The sequence below is a fragment of the Scylla paramamosain genome, chromosome 18 (genome assembly GCF_035594125.1).
Source record: "Scylla paramamosain isolate STU-SP2022 chromosome 18, ASM3559412v1, whole genome shotgun sequence".
In the NCBI taxonomy this organism is placed as follows: Eukaryota; Metazoa; Arthropoda; class Malacostraca; order Decapoda; family Portunidae; genus Scylla; species Scylla paramamosain.
The window spans coordinates 13,952,150-13,977,707 of record NC_087168.1 but is presented as its reverse complement, the minus strand read 5'-3'; the positions used below and the strand labels follow the sequence as shown (position 1 = coordinate 13,977,707).

Sequence of the window (25,558 nt, the reverse complement as noted above, 5' to 3'; positions counted from 1 at the left end):
AACAAGATTTCTACATTATTAACAGGAGGAACACACCTAAGAACCAGGGTAATTATATCTATGGCCTTTGAAAATAGTCGTGGTGAGAAGGCAAAATCACACGGGTTTTTAAGGGAGTTTTTATGGTTCTAGTAGCAGATCAACATTTCTATATTATTAACAGGAGAAACACCCTTGAGAATCCGGCTATCTCTGTTATCTTTGAAAATAGTTGTGACGAGAGAGAGAGAGAGAGAGAGAGAGAGAGAGAGAGAGAGAGAGAGAGAGAGAGAGAGAGAGAGAGAGAGAGAGAGAGAGAGAGAGCAAAGCGTTTCTGAATACACGTCAATGTCCGGTTCTCCCTATTTCACATTTCACTATTGACCACTGCAGCCCACCGCGACCTTCACCTTCTACAAGCACCGCGGGGAAAATACATACTCGAAGTCTGCTCCTTACCTCCTTCCTTTTCTCCAGTCCACCTCACTCTCCTCGCCATTATCCACCCCTGACGGCATCCACAGCCAGTCGCCCGCACTCCACACCGTGCAGACGCCTGAATACGGATGCGGTCAGCCAAACATGTATAGCTTCCTCTGCATGTCAAGATGGCTGTCTATTGCACCGGACATTGAGGATTTGAAAGACCTGATCCTGCGAAACCTAACCTGCTCCTATTTACTCTCTCTTCCTCCTCCTCCTCCTCCTCTCCTTTCCTTTTTCTTTCTTCCTTCCTGCTTGCCCACAAACACACACACATACACACACACACACACACACACACACACACACACACACACACACACCTCACCTCACTTCAGAAATCTTTTATTTATTTTGATTTTTTGTCGTCGTTTTCTCTCTCTCTCTCTCTCTCTCTCTCTCTCTCTCTCTCTCTCTCTCTCTCTCTCTCTCTCTCTCTCTCTCTCTCTCTTTCATGGTGCCACCCTCCCCCCCTCCTCTCTCCCTTATGATCACACCCCTTCTGTCTCCCTCCCCTTCCTTCCCTCCCTCACAATCACACCCCTTCCTTATTCCTCCCCTTCCTTCTCTCCCTCACGATCACACCCCTTCCGTTTCCCTCACTCTTCCTACCTTCCTCCTCCCCTCTCCCTCACGCTGGCACCCCTTTCCCTTCCCTCCACCACGCTGACTCCTCCTCCCCCTCCATCCCTCTCTCTGTAACTCCCAACTCCTCCAGTTTCGTGCCTAAGTAGTCGTGACCCTCATCTGGGGACTCCGCCCAAAACGTGTGAAGTGAGGTGGTGGACGCTGCGCATTATCACTGACCAATACCGGACACACACACACACACACACACACACACACGTACATACATACACACACACACACACACACACACAATCAGAAATCAACAGCATCACTGATTCCAACTGTTCGTACTGTGTGTTTCCTGGCTCTCTCCTCCTCCTCCTCCTCCTCTTGTTCTCAATGTTCTTCCTGTTTCCTCCTGTTCCTGTTTCCATCTCCACTACCTCTGATCCTTCTGCAACATCCTATCCTCCTCCTCCTCCTTCAATTCCTCTTCCTGCACACCCTCCTCCTTCTTTTCCTCCTCTTCCTTCTTCTCCTCTCTTGCTCCTCTTGCATAAGTTTCTCCTCCTTCTATTCCAATTGCTCTTCCTGTTTCTCACGTCCCTATTCCTATCTTCACTACCTCTTCTTCCTCCTCCTCCTGCTCCATCTACATATTCCTCCTCCTCCTGCTCCACCTACATCTTCCTCTTCCTCCTTCTGTTCCTATTGCTCTTCCTCCTGTCCTCACTACCACCACCTCTCCTCCTCCTCCTCTTCCTCCTTCTCTTCTCACACCGCGACCACCACCAACAACAGGGTGGAATATTCTCATTCTCTCGTACACAAGGTGAACCACGCTGTCTCTGCCCCGCGGCCCGCAACAACCCAACGCTTCGCCAGTTTATAGAGAACCATTTCCCGCACCGACCCGCGCCGTGCATCGCCTGGGGCCCCGCACACCTGCCCCAAAGTTCCCGACAGGCAGGTGGTCCGTGTTAGGGAGAAGTTGGGGTTGCTTCACAGGGACCTACATGGGGCATAAGCTGTTGTTCCTCGTCTCTCCTTGTCTCTCCTCCTCTATGTTGTTCTGTTCACCTGTGCTTGCTTGTGTGATTCGTCCAGGTGAGAGAGACAGAGACAGAGACAGAGAGGTAGGAAAGGGGAGAGAGGGGTAAGAGAATAAAGGGAAAGGAGGGAGAAAAGAAGAAAATAAATATGCAAAAGGAAGACTAGTGAAGGAAGAAAAGGCAAAGAGAAAAGAGAGGGAGAGGAAAGAGGAGAGGGGAAAGGGAGGGCAACGGAAGGAAAGAGGGAGGGAAAAGCAAGGGATGAAAGCGAGAGAGAGAGAGAGAGAGAGAGAGAGAGAGAGAGAGAGAGAGAGAGAGAGAGAGAGAGAGAGAGAGAGAGAGAGAGAGAGAGAGAGAGAAAACGCATCAAAATTTTTCTTATTCTCAAGGGGGATGTATTCTTACTGGTAATATACTGCACATTTGTAAAGGAAAAGGGACATGATAAAAACACATGTAAAGGAGGAGAAAGAGGAGGAGGAGGAGGAGGAGGAGGAGGAGGAGGAGGAGGAGGAGGAGGAGGAGGAGACCAGCACCTTATTGCACATTCACTCTCCACCTTCTCTTCACCTTAACACTGAGGCGAGAGTGTTTACCAATATTATCACCCACCTGACCTGCCTCCTCCTCCTCCTCCTCCTCCTCCTCCTCCTCCTCCTCCCAAGCCGTCCATAACCTGATAAGGAGATCGACCCGTGTGAGGCGGTGAGCGAGCGAAGCAACGGCGTGGAACATTATATGAACATGAATAGATAATGTCCAGCGATAACCCGAGCCAACCCTGAGAGGAAGGGACGAGAAGGGTGGACAGGTGGTGGTGGTGGTGGTGGTGGTGATAGTGTAGGAGAAAAAAAAAAGATATGAAGAAGAACAAGAACATATGGAGAAGGTAGGGAGATGATGATAATGATGAAGAAGAAGAAGAAGAAGAAGAAGAAGAAGAAGAAGAAGAAGAAGAAGAAGAAGAAGAAGAAGAAGAAGAAGAAGAAGAAGAAGAAGAAGAAGAAGAAGAAGAAGAAGAAGAAGAAGAAGAAGAAGAAGAAGAAGAAGAAGAAGAAGAAGAAGAAGAAGAAGAAGAAAACAATAAAAGCATGTTGAGAAATAACATTAACGCTTTAACGTAATGGAAAAGTTAACACCATATTGACTTAACCATAATCTATTCTACTAATTTATTCCATTAACGTAAAAATCCCTCCGTGTTTGTTTACCTTCACCAGCCGCCGAGTTCCCCCTAAAACAAAAGACGATCTCAAGGTACTGCTAATCCTATCGCTTTTAAGATGAATGAAACAGGTTATAGTTAATTTAATAGTTTTTAAAGGAATCCAACCGTTTTTAAGGAATGTATTTTTAAGAGGAATTCAAAATAATGTTACGGAATTCAGTAGTTTATAAGGGAATTTGATATTTTTTATATTAATGTGTATGTTCAATGCAAAAATATGTTGGTGACTTGGCGGAAGTAATTTATAGAGAATCCAGGCGTTTGTTTGTCATTAATCTATTTATTAGTTATTTGTCGGCCATTCATTTTAAGGACGCGGGGGAAATTACTGAACGTGACTGGAATCATTGCCACAAGGAGCTTAATTATCATTATTATTATTATTATTATTATCATTATAATAATAATAATAACTATTATTTTTTACCATCATCATCATCATCCATCATCATTCTCTTTCACATTGGGGATATATATTGCTATTATTGCTATTACAACAACAACAACGACAACAACAACAACAACACCTATTACGACTATTACTATTTCTACTCCTACTACTACCACAGCTCTACCATCACACTGACTTTCGAATTCCGATATCTCTCTTCCTGTGTGTGTGTGTGTGTGTGTGTGTGTATGATGTGAAGTTTACAGTGTTGTTGCTGCTTATCATTAATGGCACCTGTTGTTTTTTTAAATGTGTTAGTTACCCACACACGGTCATTAAAATTACCGTTAGGAAGATAATACATTTTCTTTCCTAGTTTATAAATCCTATGATAACCCATAAGATAGAAGCCAAAATCAGTATTTGCCGATGTAGTTATCATAATGGCTACCTATCAATGTTTCTCTTCATATATATACATGTCACAATTATTCTATGTAAGTGTTGCGATTAAGGAAATATCTGTATCTGTCTATCAATCTCTGTTTATCAATATGTCTACTTCCCATTATGTTTACCTAAATTCTATCGTACTAAAAAATATCTATCTATCAATCAATCTATCAACCAGTGTCCATCCATCCATCCATCCATCTATCTCATACTGTCAACAAAAAAAAACAACATTAATGGCAAATATCTACCTATCTGTCTACTTGCCATTAAAGTCTATAGAAGTGTTGTCGTATTCAATTAACGTATCAACCATTCTATCTATCTATCCAACCAACCAACCACGTATCTATCTGTCTATCTCACACTGTCTATGCTGTAGTAAAACAAAAAGTAACTATCGGTCTATCTGCCTGTAAGCCTGTCTGTTTATATCTATGTCTTTCTTTCTGTCTATCATCTATGTCTGCCTTCCTGTCTGTCTGTTTGTTTGCCTACCTGCCTGCCTGCCTGTCTGTTTATCTATCTGCCTGCCTGGCTGTTTGTATATATGTCTGTCTGTCTATCTGCCTCCCTGTCTATCTGTATGTATGTCTATGTGCCTTCCCATCTGTCTATGTCTCTCTGCCTGCCTATCTGTTAATAGATTGTCTGTCTACTTGCCTGCCTACCTGTCTGTCAATAGTATGTCTGTCTACTTGTCTGCCTGCCTGTCTGTTTATCTACCTCTACCTACCTGTCTATCTGTGTCTCCTTGCCTGTCTGCCTGTCTATCTGTCTATTTGCCTGCCTGCCTGTTCATCCATCTGTCTCTCTATCTTCCCATCGGTCTGCAGCAGTGGATGAGCCTCAGGACAGTGCTGATAGAGTCATCGGGTCACAAAGCAATAACAGTGATCATTAAAGCCGCCATCACTGACCCAATACCGGGCGTCGATCACCTCTTCATGACGCAGTTAAATCTATTTCATCACGTCGCAGGAACACGAGCGATACCAATTCAATAAACTTTCCCTGCTTTGAAGTTCGCATGTCGATATGAGAGAGGAGAATGTATGTTGTGCTTGCAAATTGTAAGGTTGTGTGAATCTTATTATTCAAGTAGTGTCTGCTAAATTTTCTACACCTACTTTAGTAAAAAATAAGTACAGTAATAATCTTCAGGTATTCACTGTCAGCAACTCGCCGATAACTTTCCATCAAATTAATTCACAACAGTTCCTGAGTTTCATGTCTGAGCAATTCAATGCTAATCATTCAAGATATTATACACAAATACACAGAAAATCAAACATAAAATCCTACATCTAAACATTAAAGCATCCTACAAATTACTCCCTCCTTTTCACCCACATGATACAACAAATACTGAGACTGCATCACACAAACTCTTATGCTCCACTTACAGGTAGTATTAGCACGAGCTTGTCTATGTCACTTCAGGCTCCTCTTGGGTCTAGAATCTCTGCAATCTCTCTCTGCTTCTGCTCTCTCCATCTGCCATCTACTGTCTGACCTCCACCTCAGTTACATGATATGATATACCCTAGTTTGTTACATTTTTCCCTCAAAAAACTATTTCTGCAGTAAGATTGAAAGACACATAATTCACATGCAGTAATACACTTCATACACATGACTCACCCATAGACAGGGTGACATGTCTTTGCCCAATCAGGTTATTAGGGTGGAGTTTGGGTATGAAGCAAAGTAAGAAGTTGGAGATAATTAAGGCAAGAATAAGTTCCAATAGTTCACCTCTCTTTTCCCCTCATCCACACACAGTCCCCCCCCAGTGCTGTGTTTGCTTTTTTCCCTGCTTATATCTGAGTCAGCCAAGCTCTACATCTCTCTCTGGGTCCCCTCAGCCATGTTCCCTCAGCCATGGTCACAGTTTTATAACCTTTTTCTGTGTGAGTCAGTTCTGTGTGGGCCTTTCCATCATTTCACATCAAATTAACCTAAACAAAACACCTGTGTTGGTGCTGGGTTTCTAGTTTTCTCTATTTCCTTTCTTCATGTTTTTCTATTCCCCTCATTCATCTGTTTTCTTTTCTTGTTTCTTCTGATCAGCTTCATAAGGTTACCACATACACCCATCCCCATTAGCATGACCTGGGGCAACTGTTAATGGTGAAGGTACATCTGGGTAGTGGTAGCACCAGCCTTGGATAGGCCCTGGGTGGTGACAGTGACCTGGGCTGGCAAGGTCTGCACCAAGCAGGGGAGACTTCAGGGGTGGTAGATGCAGCACACTACCAAGCATACTACAATGACCCCCATGGGCAGCAAAATTCACTGCCAGTCTCACCATGTATAGTCCATTGCAGGGAATTATTTCATCAGCAGCTGCATATGATCTATATATTTGTGTACAAGGCAAGGCTCAAGATTAAAACTGTCAGGGTGATATTAGTGGAATTTACAATAAATGAATGTTAGCAAGGGGAGAAAGCAATGGGTGTGGGCTCTGGAGAATGGATAATGGTGCTTCCTTAATCTGAATAAAGGAAGCAGGAAGGGAAAAGGTGTCACTAAGTATAGAGCACCTTGATTTACTTTTGAGTCCAGTACAATATACTGTGTGTCTAGTTGTGGGACTAGAGGTGTTGAGGTGATTTAAGGTAATGTACTAGTACTAGTTGCATAATTCCAACCAGACAATTGTTCAATGAAAACAGGTTTGAAGGATTTCACAATTAATGTGTTACATATTTTAGAGACAGAAGCCTTGTTGTGAGAAACAGCTACTTCACAACAGTCAGTGTTGCTAGAATATATGGAATGAGTAGGAGGACATATCATCATACGTTATACAAGCATCAAAAGCATCAGCCAGTTTATCACCAAATATTCCTGTGAAGGCTGATGCACTAAGAATGCATCTGATTTAGGAATAAGAAATGGAAGGGGGGTTATCCTGAAGACATCAAAGGAATTCCCTGTAAAGGAATGACTAAGTAGAAGCTCAAGACTTATAATACAATTTTGTATACAACACAAATAGAAGTTCTATGTAAACCCAAGAATTCTGGTTTTGGAGGAAACAATAGGTCACGTTTTGGTGATATCTCATCTAAAAGTTGCAATGAAAAGGTATTTATTACAATATTATGAGAAATGTGCATCTCCATCATGCTTTGTCTTAAAATCAACATGATCCGCTGCACTGGATGTCAAAACCGGATGGACGTGCAGTAAAGTTTCTAACATTAGTGTTAATCTCTCATTCTGTACTAGATGTGTTGCCATCTTTTTCACAATGCTTTTGGTAATTCGAATAGCAGTTTCTGTTTTTTTTTTATGCATGATGGACATTAGTTAACTCTTTAGGAGTGACATTGATAACCTGGGAATGAACAGTGAGGATCTCTCTTTCTTCCTCAGTGAAAGCACCTAATGGACGAAAACATTCACGAAAGAAACCAATCTGATCCTGAGGTTCAGTTCCAAAAAGGGTGTTTGCAAGAGATCCAATAACATTCAGTGCACTCCTTGGCTTCCTTCTACTTCTAGGATCATTAAGATTATAATCTAAAATATGCAAAGTCATTCATGTTACCTTGCAAGTTATGAAATCTTTTTTTGAAAGGAGAAAATATGTTCATATATTAAAGTAGACATAAAACAATAATCTTCTCCATCTACTTCACCTACATTAATGATTATATTTTAAGTCAAGCTTCTGGCCCTCATTATAAGTTTATAAATGTTACCCATTCTCAATATAAAGGACACCACATAAGCCTTTCCAGTCATAATGAACCTGAATTCTGGTGAGAAACTTAATTCTTGCTGAGCCAGTGACCCTTGGAGTACATCGAAGGCTTGAATGACTCCAATGCATAGCCCAACAATTTGCAAAGGAACATCTCATTTTATTTTATTTATTTTTTTTTATATTGTAAAGGCTTCTTCATGATTAGTGGTAAATCAGGAACACTTGATCTATACTGTAAACTGTATGTTGGATGGACTGAAGTACTTTTCCTGGAATTCCTCTGTCATGTCACCTTCATCATGATCAACATTATTATTTCCTCCCGATGCTGAATTATCATCTGTATCTGCATCTACGAGTACAGTCATCAGTGTCCTTTGACAAAAAAGGGAATGGATCTAATGGTTGGAGCGTCACCTTAGTTTCTCTGGCTTCACCTGGCTCATGTATTGGATGTGCCCTTCTGACATTAGGATTAATTTGTGGAAGGGCAATGTCCTCATGAATGACTATTATTCTATCAGTGTGCAGAAATAAACTCCATCACCTGAAGTGTCTTTACCTTAGTTCTCTTAGTATGAGCTTTTTCTGCTACTCCTTTAGCTTCTTCAGTACTGCTGACATCTACCATATACTCTATTTGCTTTTGTTGCCATCTGTTTAAAGTCATCATTATTATAGCAAACCTTTTCTTCTTTCATCACTTGAAATGGGAAAGGAGGATCCCTAAGATACATTAGATAAAAAGAACTTTCTTTTATACTTTTGTGGAAGGCACTGCTATATGCAAAAGTAGCAATGGGGAGCATGGTGTCCTAGATCCTAACACTGTCTTGCATCAAGGTATGTAAGTTGTATGAGATCTTTCAATGACTGTTTGCTTGAGGATGGTATGCTGTGGTTTTAATATGTTTAAACTGCAACAGCTCAGCTAGTCCTTGTAACACAGCATTGACAAATTCCCTACCTTGATCTGTCACCCAAATCTGAGGTGTTCCATGTTTGCATATCACCAAAAAAAAAAAAAAAAAAAAAAAAAAAAAAAAAAAAAAAAATACTACAGCAACCTCTGTGTCTTTTTTTTTAGTCTTGAGTGACTCTGCAACTAAATACCTAGTAAGCATATCAATAACAACAAGATTATATTATATCCTCCTTCTGAATTTTCCATGGGACCTGTTGTATCAATATGGATGTGATGGAACATCACTTCAATGTCTGGATATTGTCTCAGTGGGACTGGGACGTCCCACATCCGTTTGAGATGACTGCACACCAGACAAGATTTGCAATACTTTCAATGTCTTCCTTCATTTTTGACCAATAAGTGGATCTCTGACACCTGTTTACAGTAACTTGCACACCCCCATGCCCCACAGTTGGCAAGGAGTGTCCCAGATGTAGCACAGCCTGGATATAAGATTCAGGTATTATCATCTGATGTGTCAATTCACTATAAGCATTGTAAGTTACTCTGTACAGTATATTGTTCTCCAGAGAGAGAGTTCTGCTATTTTCAAATTCTTATATTTCCTATATATTTTGTGTTTCCTCAACTTATTTAATTTCCTGCTCATTAAATTTTTCCTGCAGTAATCTTTTCACTATTTTATAATGTTCATATTCATTCTGTAACCTTTTTAATTCCTTCACATTCCATTTAACATCTTCTCTTATAACTTCTATATTTTCATCTACACTATTTTCTTCCTAATACCTCATTCTAAATAAGCAATTTGCCACTTTTATGTTATCCTCCCCATTTTTCATTACATTTACAGTTTCACTTTCATCATTATCTTCTTGCTCACTCAGCCTAGATAAATAATTTACTACCTTGTTAATTTCTCCAGGAGTATAATCCACTTTAATATCAAACTCAGTTATTAACAACTGCCACCTAGCTACCTTACTATATGCATTTGAAGTAGTCAATAGCCACTCCAAGGGTCTGTGATCTGTGAGGACAAAAACTGGGTAACCCAGGCACAAATTTCTATTAACCTTGGACCCATACACAATGGCAAAAGCTTCCCTTTCAACAGTGCTATAAAGTTCAGCCTTATTTAATTTTCTACTGAAAAAGATTAAGGATCTGAGATTACTCTGATCATCCTTCTGTTGTAGGATGCCCCAGTTGCATTATTTGAGGCATCAGTGGTGAGATAAAAAGACACTGTAAAACTTGGAAATTTTAGTATAACCCTTTGAGTCAATTCATATTTCAGGGTTTTAAAAATGCCTTATCAGCCTCATCATTCCAAGTTATTATATTCTTATTTTTGTTTCCATCCACCATGCCTGCAGTTAATCTATTCACAGGGGTTGCTTTCTCAACATAATTTATCACAAATTTTCTATAATAGTTTGTCATTCCAAGAAAGATTTGTTTTTAACTCCCTCACTGTAGTTGGGGGCTGGCATATTCTTGACAGCTTCTACCTTACAAGGTTTTAACCCTTCAGATGACATAATATGTCCTTAGTTCACACTATCCTTAAAGACATTGCATTTTTTTTCAAGTTTACTCTCAGCTGAGCTTCTTGTAAGTGAAGAAAGACCTCTACATTTTCTACATAATCATTTAAGTTTCTTCCTTGACCAATATCATAATCCATATAAACAAGAGTGTCAAGCCCTGTCACCCCATCAACACTTGGCTGATAATTTCACAAAAAGCTGTAGGAGAATCCTTCTGGCCCATAGGCAAAACATTACGCTCATATAATCTATTTGGTGCTACAAAAGCAGTCCATGGCTTGGTCTCTTCATTTACCTGGACCTGATGATGGCCTTGCTTCAAATCAAGGCAAAAAATTATCCTTCCTCTTCCTATGTTATGCAAAGTATTATTTATGTTTGGTAGTGGATGAAAATCATTCAGAATATGTTGAATTAAATTACAGAAGTCTATGCAATGCCTTCTTTTCCTGTGCTGAATTAAAAGTGTCAGGAATGCCAAGTGTAAACTGACTGGTGTTTTGTGGCTTCCTTTTCTCCTTCATAATCTTATTAGCGAACACAGCCTCTATGATTTCATTAAAGGACAGAGGCGTACTTTCCCCCCTCAGCCCTCCATATTTTCCACTCACCCATCAGCTGCCTGTCTATTCTGCATCATCCCAGCAGCTGACAGACAGCAGACATAACAGGAATTTTTTTTTTTTCATGAACTCTTGGCCTTAACGTGTGTGAGATGTGTTGGCGAGATGAAAACACACACACACACACACACACACACACACACACACAAAGCTTGCTGCACCCAAATACACCTTCACTCCACCTGCACTTCATCGTCCTCCACTCATCTCCTCCTTCTCCATCTCATTCTTCTTCCTCCTCCAAGATAATCTTCCCAAAAACAACACAAAGAGAACCAGCCCGCAACACAACACTCATGCAACACAAACTTGAGGCTTCACAGGAATCCACACGGCAAACCTCTTCCTCCTTGTCTTTCTTCCTCCTCTTCTTACCATCCAGATAACATTTTTTTTTCCAATCCCTCAAAGGCAGTGCAATGTAAACAAATTGGAGTGTGTGTGTGTGTGTGTGTGTGTGTGTGTGTGTGTGTTTTACTATGAAACAAGTAACAAAGTATTATGTATGAAATGATTTACAAAACTCTCTTCCCCCCACGCAGTGGTGACGTCATCCGTGGAGCCCCTGGCAGAGATAGAGGTGCCCCGCCACACACCTCATCCCCCCACTACCACGCCGCCCCCAGCCTCCACTCCCATCACCTACAGAACTGGCCCCAGGGTGAGTCTCATACTTGAAACACTATAAACCCCCAAAACACCTAAAAACACCGTATACCTCCCCAAAACAACCACAAACAGAAAAAAAAACATTCCTATCCGTCCCAAAACACACCAAACACATAGATTTCCTTCCCAAACATCTTAAAAATCTGCTTCCCTTTCTAAATGCTCCCCCAAAAAAAGACTTTCTTCCAAAACACACCAAAAAACAAAGATTTCTTACAAAACATCCAAAATATTTCTATCCAAAACGCTCCCAAAAATAGGTATTCTATCCACAAACACCGCCAAACCTTTCTCCTTCTCTCTTCTTTCTCCTCCTCCACCTCCATTTCTCCTTTCATCTTTCTCCTACTCCTTTCTATACGCCTGCATCTAGAAACAACTAGAAATACCTGGAAAATACTGGAATTTACGCTAAATATTGACAGAAAGAGATCGGAATGCAGGAAGCTCTCGGGTCTGGGTCCGCTGATGACGTCACATGTTCCAATAATTTACGTACATAGCGTACATAGGTAGTTGGATTCATTTTGAAATTGACCCCTCCAAAAAATGAAGCTAGGTTCGATTGCTTTATACATTCTGACTTGCCATATACTTTAACTAATATCGTGAATATCAAAGTATTTAAAACGTGAGTAATATTAAAATAAATAAATAAATAAATCTGATAAGTTTTACGAACGGTGCCACACGCACACACACACACACACAAAAAGATAATATTGAGAAAGAAAACAGAGCCAAACTAGATTCTGTTACATATTCCAAATTCAATTTTTTTTTTGTTTCCAGATAAATAAAGAAAACACAAATTCCTAGTTGTATAAAGAAAAAAAAATCCATCAAAGGACTTATTTAAAATTTTAAAATACGAATTGCTAGACTAGATTTTATTGGATATTATTACTTGGTATATGTTTATTATATTTTGTAAGTTTTAAACTAAATACAAAAATCCTTGGCGTACTAATAAGAAAAAAAAATGAAAATAAAAAGACGAATTTGTTATTTTTCGAGAAACAAAAACATAGTTAGACTAGATTTTGTTACATATCATAACTTAATATTCTTTTCTAGTAATGAATTAAATATAAAAATAATGCCAACTCTATTTAACAAAAAAATAAAAATAATAATATGGCGCAAAAATGTTTTTCCTTCTCTTCTCCGCACCTCTTCCTCCTCTTCCCCTCCATCTCATTCTCCTTCTCTTCCCTTCACCTCCTTATCCTCCTCCTCCTACACACCCGAGTCTAGAAAACACCTCTAAACACCTGGAAAACCCTAGAAATTACGGTAAATATTAAAGGGGAGAGACGGGAAATTGTTACCTTAGCCGCTGCGGGACTGAGCGGGGCGGAGCGGGGCAGGACACAAGGATACCAGGTGTGTGGTGGTGAGGTGTGGTGGTGATAACAATGCACTCCCACCCGCCCGCTCCACTGCCCTTTGTGTGTGCGTGTGTATGTGTGTGTGTCTGTGGCGCCGATCAGAGACAAGTCACAAAGCTGCATAATTGATGTTTAACCTTTTGACTGCCACTTGGTAATCCTTTCCATAATTATCAATCACTCTTAGACATATTTACTTGTTCTACAGCCACATCCAGTCCGGGAAGAAATTTCAGAATGCATTCTTTTGTGATTATAACTTTCTTGAAGATGCTTAACAAGATTTCACACATTGCATAACTGTCTCGTATCAAAGCGAAAGGGTTAAAGCAGTTGTTGTTGTTCTGGTCAGAACAACATAGCAGGTCGGCAGTAGTAGTAGTAGTAGTAGTAATAATAGTAGTTTATATTTTAATGTAACATTTCAGCCGAAAGGCTGTTTGGCTTGAATAAACTGTTGGTAAATGTTAAGAAGAGCTGTGCTGCCCTATTTCCTTTTGTTTCGGCTCCTACAATGTTGGGGATCTGGTAGAAAAGCGAGGTTTTCGAGTGGAGAATGCTAAAATAGAGCTAAATACCGCTTTTTACCATCTAAAATAATTAGGGAGCTGCACTATTGCTGCTGCGGCTGTACCTCATATTTACTGGCTTAGTAAGGTTAAGTTTAGTTAGGTTAGAATGCTAGCAGCAAAAGCAGGATAAAAAAAACATGACGGCCATCACAACATGAACAGCAGCAGCAGCAGGCAGCTCCCTATTTATTTTTTGATGGTAAGAGGTGGTGTTTGGCTCTATTTTAGCTTTCCTAACCCGAAAACCCCGCTTTCCCACCAGGTCCCCGACATTTACGGAGCAAGAGCCGAAAAAAAAAGGAAATAGGGCCAAACCGTTAATTATTATTATCATTGTTATTATTATTATTATTATTATTATTATTATTATTACACACGCACACTATCCTACCTACTACTACTTCTACGACTACTACTACTACTACTACTACTACTACTAACCAGTGGTCTTATTGGTATAATTATCTATGGGCTGCCAGGCTCAGTTAGTTCTTCAGAGTGTATTCCTTGGGGCACAAGCACTATCGTCCTCCGTGACGGTTTCTTGGCAACTGAGTGTCTGTGTTGCTCCTCACCCGAATGCTTCGAAGAGTGAATCACACACTCATTTCGTTCTCTGTTCTACAATTAACTTAAAAAAATAAATAAATAAAAGCATTCACTCATCTTTCTTGCACCATATTATATTAATCCCCTTATTTACAGTCAGTTACGTACGAATACAACATTTGGTACTCAATAATATAGGTAAACATAGTCAGCCCATTTTGAAACGAATTTGAGTCTTCCTTGTGGAAAAATTGATAAAAAGGGGAAATTTTTGAGACTTACTATAGGAAAAGTGGAGGAAATATGGAGAGAAAAGAGAAAAATATGAGTTTTCTTTAGAAAAAAGGAAGAAAATAGAGGGGAATTTTTTAGTCTTCCTTGTGGAAAAATTGAGGAAAAGGAAAATTTGGATTTTTCCTTGGTGAAAATGGAGAGAAAAAAAAGAATCATAGGCCTTCCTTAGGTAAAAATATAGGAAAAAGGAAAACATTTTCTTCCTCAAAAAAAAAAAAAAAAAAATGGAGGAGAAAGGAAAAAAAAGATTCTTATTTGAGAGAAAATGGGGGAAACGATGAAAATTTTGTAGTAAAAGGAAACAAAAAAGAAACAAGAGGAAAATAGTGAGGAAAGATAACAAGGAAAAGAAAAAAAATAATGGAAAAAAAACAGGAGAAAATAAGTGGAAAAGTGAGAAGGAATGATAGGTTAAATAGGGAATGTGGGAGAGGAGGACGAAAGTGATGGGAAAAGGAAAGAAAAAGGAGATGAATAACGGTGAAAAAGGGAGATAAAAAAGGAAAATTCGTAGAGAGAAAGACTGATTAAAGTAAAGAAGAAAGGAAAGGAAAAGGGAAGGAAGAACGGAATAGCGATAAAAGAAGAAAAAAGGAGGGACCAATGACCAAAATGAGGAAAAAAGGAGAGGAAAGGGTGGTAGAAAAAATTGAAAGAAAAAAAAAGGGCCGCGAGTGAGTCTATCAAGCGAGAAGGAACGAAAAATAGGAGGAAAAAGGAAGAAAAAATATAGGAACAGGAGTACATGAGAGGAAGATGATGAAGAGGGAAAAAGAGGAAAGGCAGAGAAAGGAAAGGGAAAGGAACGGAGGAAGGAATAGGCAAATGAGGGGCAATAATAGAAAAGAGACAAATCAGTTGAGGAAGATGAAGAAACAGAAGCAGGAAGAAATGGCGAGAAAATGATAAAGAAACTGAAAGACAAGGAAGAGAGAAGGGGAAACGAAGGAAAAATTGAACAAAAACGGAGATAAATGAGCAGAGGAAGATGAAGAGAAAGGAAACAGGAGGAAAAGAAGGAAAAAAATAAACTTTAAGAGAAAGAGACTTCGAGGAGGAAATGAAGATTCAGAGAAAAAAAAATATGGATGAAGGAGAGGGAAGAGAGATTCAGTGAGAGAGTAAAAAAAAAAAAAAAAACAGAGAAAGAGGAGAATGTGTATACTTATGCAAATCTCTTCAGCAACGCCATTAAGAAGGAAAGGTCACGTTATATCTCTCGTTTTCTTTCATTTCTTTCTTTTATGCACAAGAAAGGAAGATTCAAGGTCAAATACAGACTCAGGGATAAATAAAAGGCATAATAAATTAATACAGAAGGGAATAGAGAGAATAGAGAAGGGAAGAGAAAGAATAAAGAAGAGATAGTTTAGTTTTAAAGGTGCCTTCAAAGGTTACTTTATGTAGGAGAGACACCGGCCAAGAGCAACAAAAAATCCAAGAAAAGAGAGAGAGAGAAAAAAAAAGGCCCACTGAGAGGCCGGTCCCCTGGTGATGGTACTGTGGGTAGAGAAAAAGAGAGTTTAATCCTCATTCTGGCATGGGAGTATTTTGTTAACCTTGAGACCACTGTAATAAACTGTTTGGATGGACATAAAGACCAAGAAAAAATAAATATATAGAAAAGGAAAAGAAAGATCACGTTATATCTCTCGTTTCCTTTCCTTTTTTTCATTTTTTTTTTATGCACAGGAAAGGAAGATTCAAGGACAAATACAAATTCAGAGATAAAAAAAAAAAGACCATTAATCGTTAACCTTGAAACCACTGTAATAAATTGTTTGCATGGACCTAAAGACGAAGACAAAAAAAAGAGGTTAATTTACTCTTCGCCAAATCAATGAAGTACGTTCTTAAGACACTGTAGTACAAAAAATAAGTCTTAAAAATTGTAGATGATCATGGGAAAGATTAACAAGCACTGAAAGGGTTAAATAGCCTTGTTTAATCATTATCAAATTTTAGCTGTTAAAGGGAAAGGATAGAAAATTAAGTTGGACATAGGAGTAAATAAAATAAGAGAACTTTGTCCTGTCCAGCGCCGTTATCGTTTTTACCAATGTCACGGCCAGAGTCCTTAACTGTGTTCTCTAGTAATAGTTAGCGTCCTTATCACTATCATTATCTCTAGTTATGGACAGCTTTCTTATCAGCGCTCTTTACTTATAGGCAGTGTCTTTTACTTATGGTCACAATCCTTAGCAGTATCCTTTAGTGTAGTTATCATTGTCCTTTAATAATAATGTCCTTTAATAGTACGTAATGTCCCTATGAGTGTCCTTCAGTAACAGTGGTCTTATCATTAATCTTTAATAACAATGCCCCTATCAATGTTGTAATAATGTCCTTTAGTAATCAGTATCCTTTAGTAATCGTACCTTTATCACTTTCCTTAGCAGTAATGTCCTTATCTGTGTCCTTTAATCGTAGCTAGGGTTCTTATTAGTGCCTGAGTGAGTCTGCCGTGTCCTAACCACTGTTTCATGCCCCGCAGGTGGACGAGCGCCACTCCGGCAACGTGTCCTCCGTGCTGGGGCGGCAAGCGTCACTTAGGTGTCGCGTGGTGGACCGCGGCAACCACACGGTGAGTCCTGCGTGGTGTGTGGTGTGTGGTGAGCGTTGGGTGGTGAATGCCCAGTTGTGTTGTGTTGGTCTCTCTCTCTCTCTCTCGCTTATACAAACATTTTTCTTACACCTTCTTGTTCTATTATCATATTTTTCCTATCTTTTTTTGCCCCGTATTGGTTCCGCGGTCCGTAATGCGTTTAATGTTTCCCTGATTCTTCTCCATTTTCCTCAACTCGCTTGGTGTTTCTATTGTTGTTATTTGTCTCCATTGTTCCCTTCCCCTCCACGCTCCTCGCAGCTTTCCATTATTGCTTCTCCCGAGTCGTTCATTCTTCGCTCTAGTGTCGTCCCGTCTCTCCATTACTTCTTGTCTCCATCGATGCTCTCTCTCTCTCTCTCTCTCTCTCTCTCTCTCTCTCTCTCTCTCTCTCTCTCTCTCTCTCTCTCTCTCTCTCTCTCCAATATCCTCTAGTCTACATTATTGCTTTCCTTCACATATCCTCAAGCTGTTCATTTTTCTCTCTCTCTCTCTCTCTCTCTCTCTCTCTCTCTCTCTCTCTCTCTCTCTCTCTCTCTCTCTCTCTCTCTCTCTCTCTCTCTCTCTCTCTCTCTCTCTCTCTCTCTCTCTCTCTGTCTCTTTCTCTCTCTCTCTCTCTCTTACACACACTTTCTTTTATTATCCCCATTCTCTTTCATTCCTCCGCCTCTACAATACTCTTTAGTCTTGTCAATGTTTCCTTTCCACTACTGGTTTCCTCTTCACTGCTTCTCTCTTTCTCTGAATCGTATTCTTAAACACCTTGGCTTTCATAATAACTATTTTCCAAGGCCATAGGTATCGTCAGTCACGTTCTCATTGGTGCTTTTTCGAATTAAAGTACAGATCTCTGTTTAATATATCTCCCAAAGCATGAAAACATCCTTGAAAACCTCGGTAATTTTGTCCAGAGCCTGTTGAAAGAAGTGGCGATAAGGTGGTGAGATATTTGAGAATGTGGTGCCGTCTCTCGCTGTCTTTTTCTTCACCAAGGAATGCACCTGAGTAAGCACCGCATTCTCTAGCGTCTCGCGTCTTATCGCACCGACTTTTAACAGGCTCTAGTAGGAGTAATTGGTGTTGTCAAGGGTGTTTCCACGATTGTGGTGGTAGTTTAATAAGGACTCTAGACCATCAGTAGGCAAAACACCCATGAATAACTAGTTTAATGAACACAGTTGTCTTTTAAAATAGTAAGTATGGGAAAATAAAGGTTTTAGAATTTATTGTTTTTGATGTAAAAAGGTTTCTAGCTAAGGTCAACGGAAGAGACAGAAAAAAATATACAGATAAATAGATAAATTAATATAAAATAATAAAAAAAGAGAAAAACGAAAGAACAGAAAAGGAAAGAAAAAAAAAAAGCCCCACTGAAGACGCCATTCCCAAAAGAAAACTGTCAAAAAAGAATACAGTAAAATCCCTCTCATCCGGCATTCGAGTATCCGGCAGCCTCAAGTATCCGGCACATTTTTCCCTGAGCCTTAAAATCAATAAAAAATCAATGTGTACTCATAAAATCGATTAAAATTCCCGCGCGAGGCATACCTTGTCCCCTCGCCACCAGAGCGCACTGCTTCGCGCCATCCGCGGCCCACTGCACTGTGTTTACTCAGTGACTCAGTCCCGCGTGTGGATTGTTTGTCGCCTGACGCCTTCATCATGCCTAAAGTTGTAGAAAAGAGGAAGCGTGTTGTGCTTACACTTAAGCAGCTGATCAGATCAGCTGCTGATTAAGATCAGCTGATCTTTGTTATGGTAAGATGCGTGAGTGCAGGGTGGTGATTGTGGACATAATTTCACTTCTATTCAAGTATCCGGCAATATTCAAGTATCTAGCATGTCGGCGGTCCCGTTGATGCCGGATAAGAGGGATTTTACTGTATAAAGAATTACGAGAGGTGTCTTCAAGCGCGGGACTAACTGACATTGCTTCCCTTCCCCCGCAGGTGTCATGGATCAGACACCGAGACCTGCACCTCCTCACGGTCGAGCAGTACACCTACACCTCAGACCAGCGCTTCAAGGTGAGTCCCGCGTGCCTGCTCGTTTTGCACTGAGAAGGGTAGGAGGATCTAAACTACTTTTTGTTTTGTTGCTCAGGATGTAAAGAGAAAAGAAATAATGTAAAAAAAAAAAAAAAAAAGGCACTAACAAGCAAGATACGCTGGAAACTGTTTCATCTGTTATTGTTTGATGTATCTCCATTGCTTTGTGTCTTTTCTCTCATGTCTCAATGTCCGAAACACACACGATGAATAGAAGAAAACAGATAGAAAAATAGAACAAAAAGGCACTTGAAATATAAATGAAAATACACACACACACACATAAAAAAATCAAAACATACACGAAAAATAGGCCAAAACTCATGAAAACAGGTGAAAACACAGAAAATATACCAAAGTATACACGAGAAAACGGCTTTACACACGAAAAACAGCTTGAATCTTTGTAATTCGCTGCTTTTCTTCAATAAACTGATAAACTGATGAATTGCGAGGAAAACTACATAGTTAATCGTAAGACACTCCCTAATCTCCAATAACAGCAACAAATCTTCTGTCTGTTGCGTTACAAAGTACACTACTGTCGGTCACTTCAAGCCACTGAGCTGTAGAGGAACTTACACAGCTCACTGATGCATGGAAACATAAAAACACTAAGGCTGACTTAACGAAATTTGATACCAAGCATTTCTTCTGAGGCATTTTCACATTTACCTTATCTTATTTTACACATTCGTAGCCCAATGCAACTTTAACTTCTATATGTTCGTGCAGCGTTTTACAACTGCAGTGTAGGAGGTTATTTCTTAATTTACTGAGTTCCTGTAACCCATGAAAAGCCACATTAACATGGACATTAGCAAAAAAAGTAACCGAAACTCGCTCAGCTTAACCTAGCACAGCATAATATGCTATCTTAAATTAACCTAACCCAACCCACTCTAATCGAATTTAATAAAATATAATCTAACTTAACCACATTTAAGCAAACCAAGCTAAACCTAAGCAGACCAAACCAACCTTATTCTAACCTAACCTAACCACACTACACTACACCACACTACATCATACCGAATAAAATAAAACCTCACTTCACCTCAGCTCACTTCACGTAACCAAACCAAACCAACCTAACCTAGCCAAGCCTAACCTAATCTGCCCTAACTACGCTACTCTACAATGCAACCAAGCCAAAACTAACTACACCAAGCCTATAACCTAACTTAATCACACTACACTAAAGTAAAACAGATTAAACCAAACCTCACACCACATAATCACACCTCATTTCACCAAACCAAGCCAAACCAAACTTAACCTAACCTAGCCTAACCAAACCTAATCTATCCTAACCTAAAGTTCTCGTGTCCTTGAGTGTACGCACTGACCTCTATCTGATGTGACTCTAGGGGGCGACAAGTGACCTCTCGTGACTCCCTCGGCCACGGCCAACACCACTGCAACCCCAAAATGACCCTCAAGGTGTGGAAAAATGGTCTCCACCTTTTCTTTCTTACCGAGAGAGAGAGAGAGAGAGAGAGAGAGAGAGAGAGAGAGAGAGAGTATAAATCGTCGACTTAGCACAGGCAAATGATGACGAATAAAGCAATAAAATCAAGCAAACATTAAGAAAGAGAAACGAAGCAAGAACGAAGACAGAGATAAGCAATAAATATAGGAAGAGGCAAAGGCGTGACAAAGGAAATGAGGAAGGATAGAGAAGCACAGAAATAGTGGGTGAATAAATTAACGGATGAAGGAAAATCGCAGAAAGAAAGGAATGGAAAAGGAAGAGATTAATGATTGAATATATGAATGGTTGATGGAGGAAAGGAATGAGGGACAAAAGAAGGAAAAGGAATGAAAAACATGAATGACTGACTAAGTGAGTGGATGATGAAAGGAGGTAATGAGAGAAAAGAAGGATTGAAGAGTTAAATATATGAACAGATGAGGGAGGAAAGAAAAAAAAAGAGCATAAAGAACAAGAAACAAGTGATTAATTGAATGAATGAATAACGAAAAAACGTAATGAGAAAAAAATGAAAAGTTAAATATAAGAACAGATGATGGATGGAAAGAAATGAGAAAGAGAATAATAAAAAAAAGGATAAAGAAAAATGAACGACTGAATAATTGAATGGATGACGGAAGAAGCTTAGAGGAGAAAAAAATAATAGATAAAACAGGAAAATGTGAATGGTTGGATAACTGAAAAAAAGGAAAAAAGGAAGGGAAAAGCAAGGAAAGAAATGGAGAGAGGGACCCAAAATAAATAAATACGGAAGGAAGGACCAATCAGGCAAAGAGAAAGAGGGAGAAGGGAGAAGAAAGGAATAAATGAAGGGGGAAGGGGAAAGGAGAGAAAAGGGGAAAAGATAGGCGAGCAATCCTCTTGGGACTGTCAACACAGCTTCCATCTCCCCCCTCCCCACCTCTCTCTCTCTCTCTCTCTCTCTCTCTCTCTCTCTCTCTCTCTCTCTCTCTCTCTCTCTCTCCATACCTCGATGTTCCTGAGTATTATTGAGAGTAGAAAGAAGAAGGAGGAAGAGGAGGAGGGGGAGGGGGGAGGGGGAGGGGGAGGAGGAGGAAGGGCAAGAGGAAGAGAAAGGGGAAGAGCAAGAGGAAGAGGAGGAGGAGGAGGAGAAGGAGAAAAAATATTGGATAAAATAAAGAAAAGTAGAAAGAAATCTTGGAAGTGGGAGAATGGGAGGAAAAGGAAAGAGGAGGAAAAGGAAGACTACTACTACTACTACTACCACTACTACTACTACTACTACTACTACTACTACTACTAATAATAATAATAATAATAATTACTGACGGAAAAAAAAAGTGTCTTGCCATACATATCTAGTAGCAATATTCCAATAAATGATTAAATAAACAAACAGATAAACAAAATAACAAAAAATAACATGAACTGAACAGCCTGGCCCTTCTATAACCTTCTACAAAGACATGAGGAGGAGCAAGACGTGAGGAACAGCCATGGACAGAGAATTTATTATGGCTTGGAGCGTGCTTTGTGGAAGGAACAGATGAATGATAAACGCTGACAGAGCACTGCTGGGAAATATTCATTCAAGCAATCTTAAAGTGAATGGATCGATGTTACATTCATACCTGCAGAGCCTCGCGTATTTCTCTCTCTGCCAAGACCTGTGGAAGGAATGTTTTTACCGATTTCAGTGTTACGGTATTTTATTTATTTTTTTTCTTCGCTTCCTTCTCTCTATGTGATGGATTCTTCCTTCCGTGTTTATTTTGACTCCTTTTTAATTGTACTGTTTTCTTTCATATTGGTCCTTCACTCATTTATTTTATATGTTGGGGAATTAATGGTATAGATTTCAGTGTTTTAGTATTTTGTCTTTTTTTTTTCTCATTGTCATTGATTTTTTCTTCAATGTTTATTTATTTTGACTTTTAGTGATACAGTATTTTTTTTTTTTTTTTCCTCTCCCTCTCTCAGTCACTTTAATTTTCCTTTCCGTGTTCATTTATCTTTACTTTTTTTTTCAGTTCCCTCCCTTTCTTTATTATGTCCTTCCTTCACTGATGTGTTACGCCGTATCATTAAACATATCAAATCTCGAGGAATTTACTTTGTCAGGCTTACTAAACTTCCTTTAGAAAATATGGATCATGTGTCGAAGAGTTTTACCTCAATTTGAAAGACTGAGTCATGTCTCTAAGGATTTTTGTTTTCTGCAGTGAATGCCGGTTTAAAATTCGACCGCTCCTCACAGTTTTATGGCTCGGTCTTCTACTGTCCAAAGTTGACGAATGTTGATCTTGTACTTGAGAAACGATTTCTTTGACTGTTCTGCCTTCACCTCAACCCTAATAGAATGCTGGAGTATAAGTTAACCCTTACACTGCTACACAAATTTTTTTTAATGCCTACACCTTTTTAGACAATATTTTTGTGCCAGTCTCTCGTAAATATTTCTGTAGCGTAAAAGACAATGTTACCTTCTGTTTTTCCTCTTTTCTCTCCTGTGTCTCCCTGCAAACACTTTTTACAGTGTTAAGAAGGTTACGGAAGGACGACGGTAGTAGACTACAATTCTGAAAGACGAATTTCTTTTACCGCGTTGCCAGACAAGTGACTCTAACGACCTTGGATCTCCACCTTCCTCTGTCATGTGCTAGTCTGCCCAGGTCCACAGCTCTCCCTCCATCTCCTACTCGTGCCAATAGTGTGTCCATTAACTTAACCTTTCACTTTGATACGAGACAATTATCACCACCATATGCGATGTATAAAATCTTTATAAGCATCTAGAAGAAAGTTATGGATAAAAAAAAGTAGATTTTGAAATTTCTACCCAATTTAAAGATAGGATGTGGCTGTAGGACGAGTAAAGATGTCTCAGAGTACCTGGTAATTAGGGAAAGGTGTAGCACGTGGCAGTGAAAAGGTTAGATCCTTGATTTCCTGTTGCTCTCACTCCATCCACTATTCCTAAGAAGCAATTCCTTTCGATGCCCTCCGATCTCAGTATATGGCCAACGAGATCCAGCTATCTTTTCTTTACACTGACAGCAAAATGGATGTGGATGACATGGAAGAAAGTAGATATGTTTAATGCAGGGAATGCCACGTGTAGGCCTGATGGCTTCTTGCAGCTTCCCATATGTTCTTATGTTCTTATGCATCTGGGAACGCTGATAAAAGTTAACGATATGATCTTTTCGTTCGCTTTCCGTTCCTAGTAGGTCCCTTGCACGCTATGCTTTTCTATCTTAGACTTTTACTGGCTGCTCCACGTCTCAAAGGGAGTGAGTGTGCATTCTTTCTACGTAAAGCAATATCTACAAGTCAGTTCAAATAATCTTACTTAGATCTGGCAGGATTTCCCATTCCCTCTCTGTGCTTGGCTTCCATCCGGCTTTGTGTCTTCCGTGAACTGAGAGGTAACAGTTAGTCGTAGTTGTTTATTGACCACAAGAGTATTACAAGGCCACCAGTATGAAAATTTAAAGTAAATAGTTAGATGCTCCAACAAAGTCTGATCGCGTTTATAAAAATGAAAACACTAAAAATAATTCCACTAAAAAAACAATAGATACTTTCCCTAAAATCAAATATACTATAAAATCTTGATAAAAGCATAAAGGGCAAACAATACTCTCCACTTACCTAGCCTAATCTAACCACACTACACTAAACTGCAGCACATTAAACCTAACCTTACATTACATCACCACACTTCACCTCACCAAACCAAACCTAACCTAACAGTAGCCTTACAGTATACAAACCATTAAGAACCATTAAGATCTGAGTTTTCAAGACAACACACGGATATATTGGTTCAAAAATTCGTTAACGGGAACTAAAAAGTATTAAGAAGAGAAGTGAAAAATGTAAAAGTTTAACAATTATATCCACTTACAGTACATAAAACACTAAGAACTATTAAAATAGCAGTTCTCAAGAAAACACACGGACAAATGAGTTCAAAAGTTCGTTAACGGTAACTATAAGTAGTGTAGTAAGGTGTGTTAGTTCGATGGTCGCCTCCCGCCACTACGCCACTCCCAGGCCCGGCCATTCAGTAAAGCACGTTGTTGTGTACCAGTAAGCCAGTGTCTAATCCTCGCACATACTCGTAAGTTGTCTCTTAGTCCAGCCGAGTCAGTGGAGGCTTCAGAATCCCTCCGCGGGGTGTCTTGTTGCGGGTTATCAAATATTACGTCCCTGCGTGTTGGTTTATCAGGGTTTTAGTGAAGACTGTGGTGAAATTCTGGGTTTAATCTGTTTCTGGTAATGTCGTGGTGTTATCCTGTAGTTTTCTATGAGTTTTTTTTCGTAATTACTGTGGTACAATTTGTAGTTTGGAGTTTTTCGTAGATACTGTATTGTAAAAATGATGTAGTTTAATTGTTTTCGTAATATTGCGGTAAAATCTTGTAGTTTATCGAATTTTCCATAAGTATTGTCGTAAAAATTCTATAGTTTAGTCTAGTTCCCGTAACAGCGCGGTAAAATCTTGTAATTTATAAGAGTTTTGCGTAAATATCGTGGTAAAATCCTATTAGTTTAATCCAGTTTTTGTAATATCGCGGTGACACCCTGCACTGTATCTGAGTTTTTAGCATATACCTATTGTAGTAAAAATTCTATAGTTTAATTGAGCTTTCGTAATATCTTTATAATTTCCAGTAGTTCATCAGAGTTTTCCGTAAATACTGTGGAAGAAAATCTGTAGTTTATTTGAAATTTTCGCAGATACTGGAATTCCAACGAAATCCCGTATATTAGTTGACAGGAGTTGCACTGGTTACTGTACTTTCGTAAAGTAATTCTATCTTTAACTAAAACCTGGTAGCCGTCCCTCTTGATTTTTGCAGTTTAGAGATAGACGACTAAAAAGGAAGAAAAAAGGGAGAGGAGGAGGAGGAGGAGGAGGAGGAGGATGAAGAAAAGAAGGAGGAGGAGAAGGAGGAGGAAGAGAAGAAGAAGGAAGACAAAAAAC

The 25,558-nt window shown here is 39.5% G+C and overlaps 1 protein-coding gene across 1 annotated transcript in view; it reads left to right on the top strand.

The window, feature by feature from the left end:
* LOC135109133 (uncharacterized) overlaps positions 1-25,558 on the top strand; it is a 130,400-nt gene that overhangs the window by 38,763 nt on the left and 66,079 nt on the right. The window contains exons 2-4 of the mRNA XM_064020222.1: positions 11,524-11,642; positions 16,951-17,040; positions 19,011-19,088. Of these exons, the coding sequence (XP_063876292.1) occupies positions 11,524-11,642; positions 16,951-17,040; positions 19,011-19,088 (287 nt within the window). The remainder of the gene's footprint in view (positions 1-11,523; positions 11,643-16,950; positions 17,041-19,010; positions 19,089-25,558) is intronic.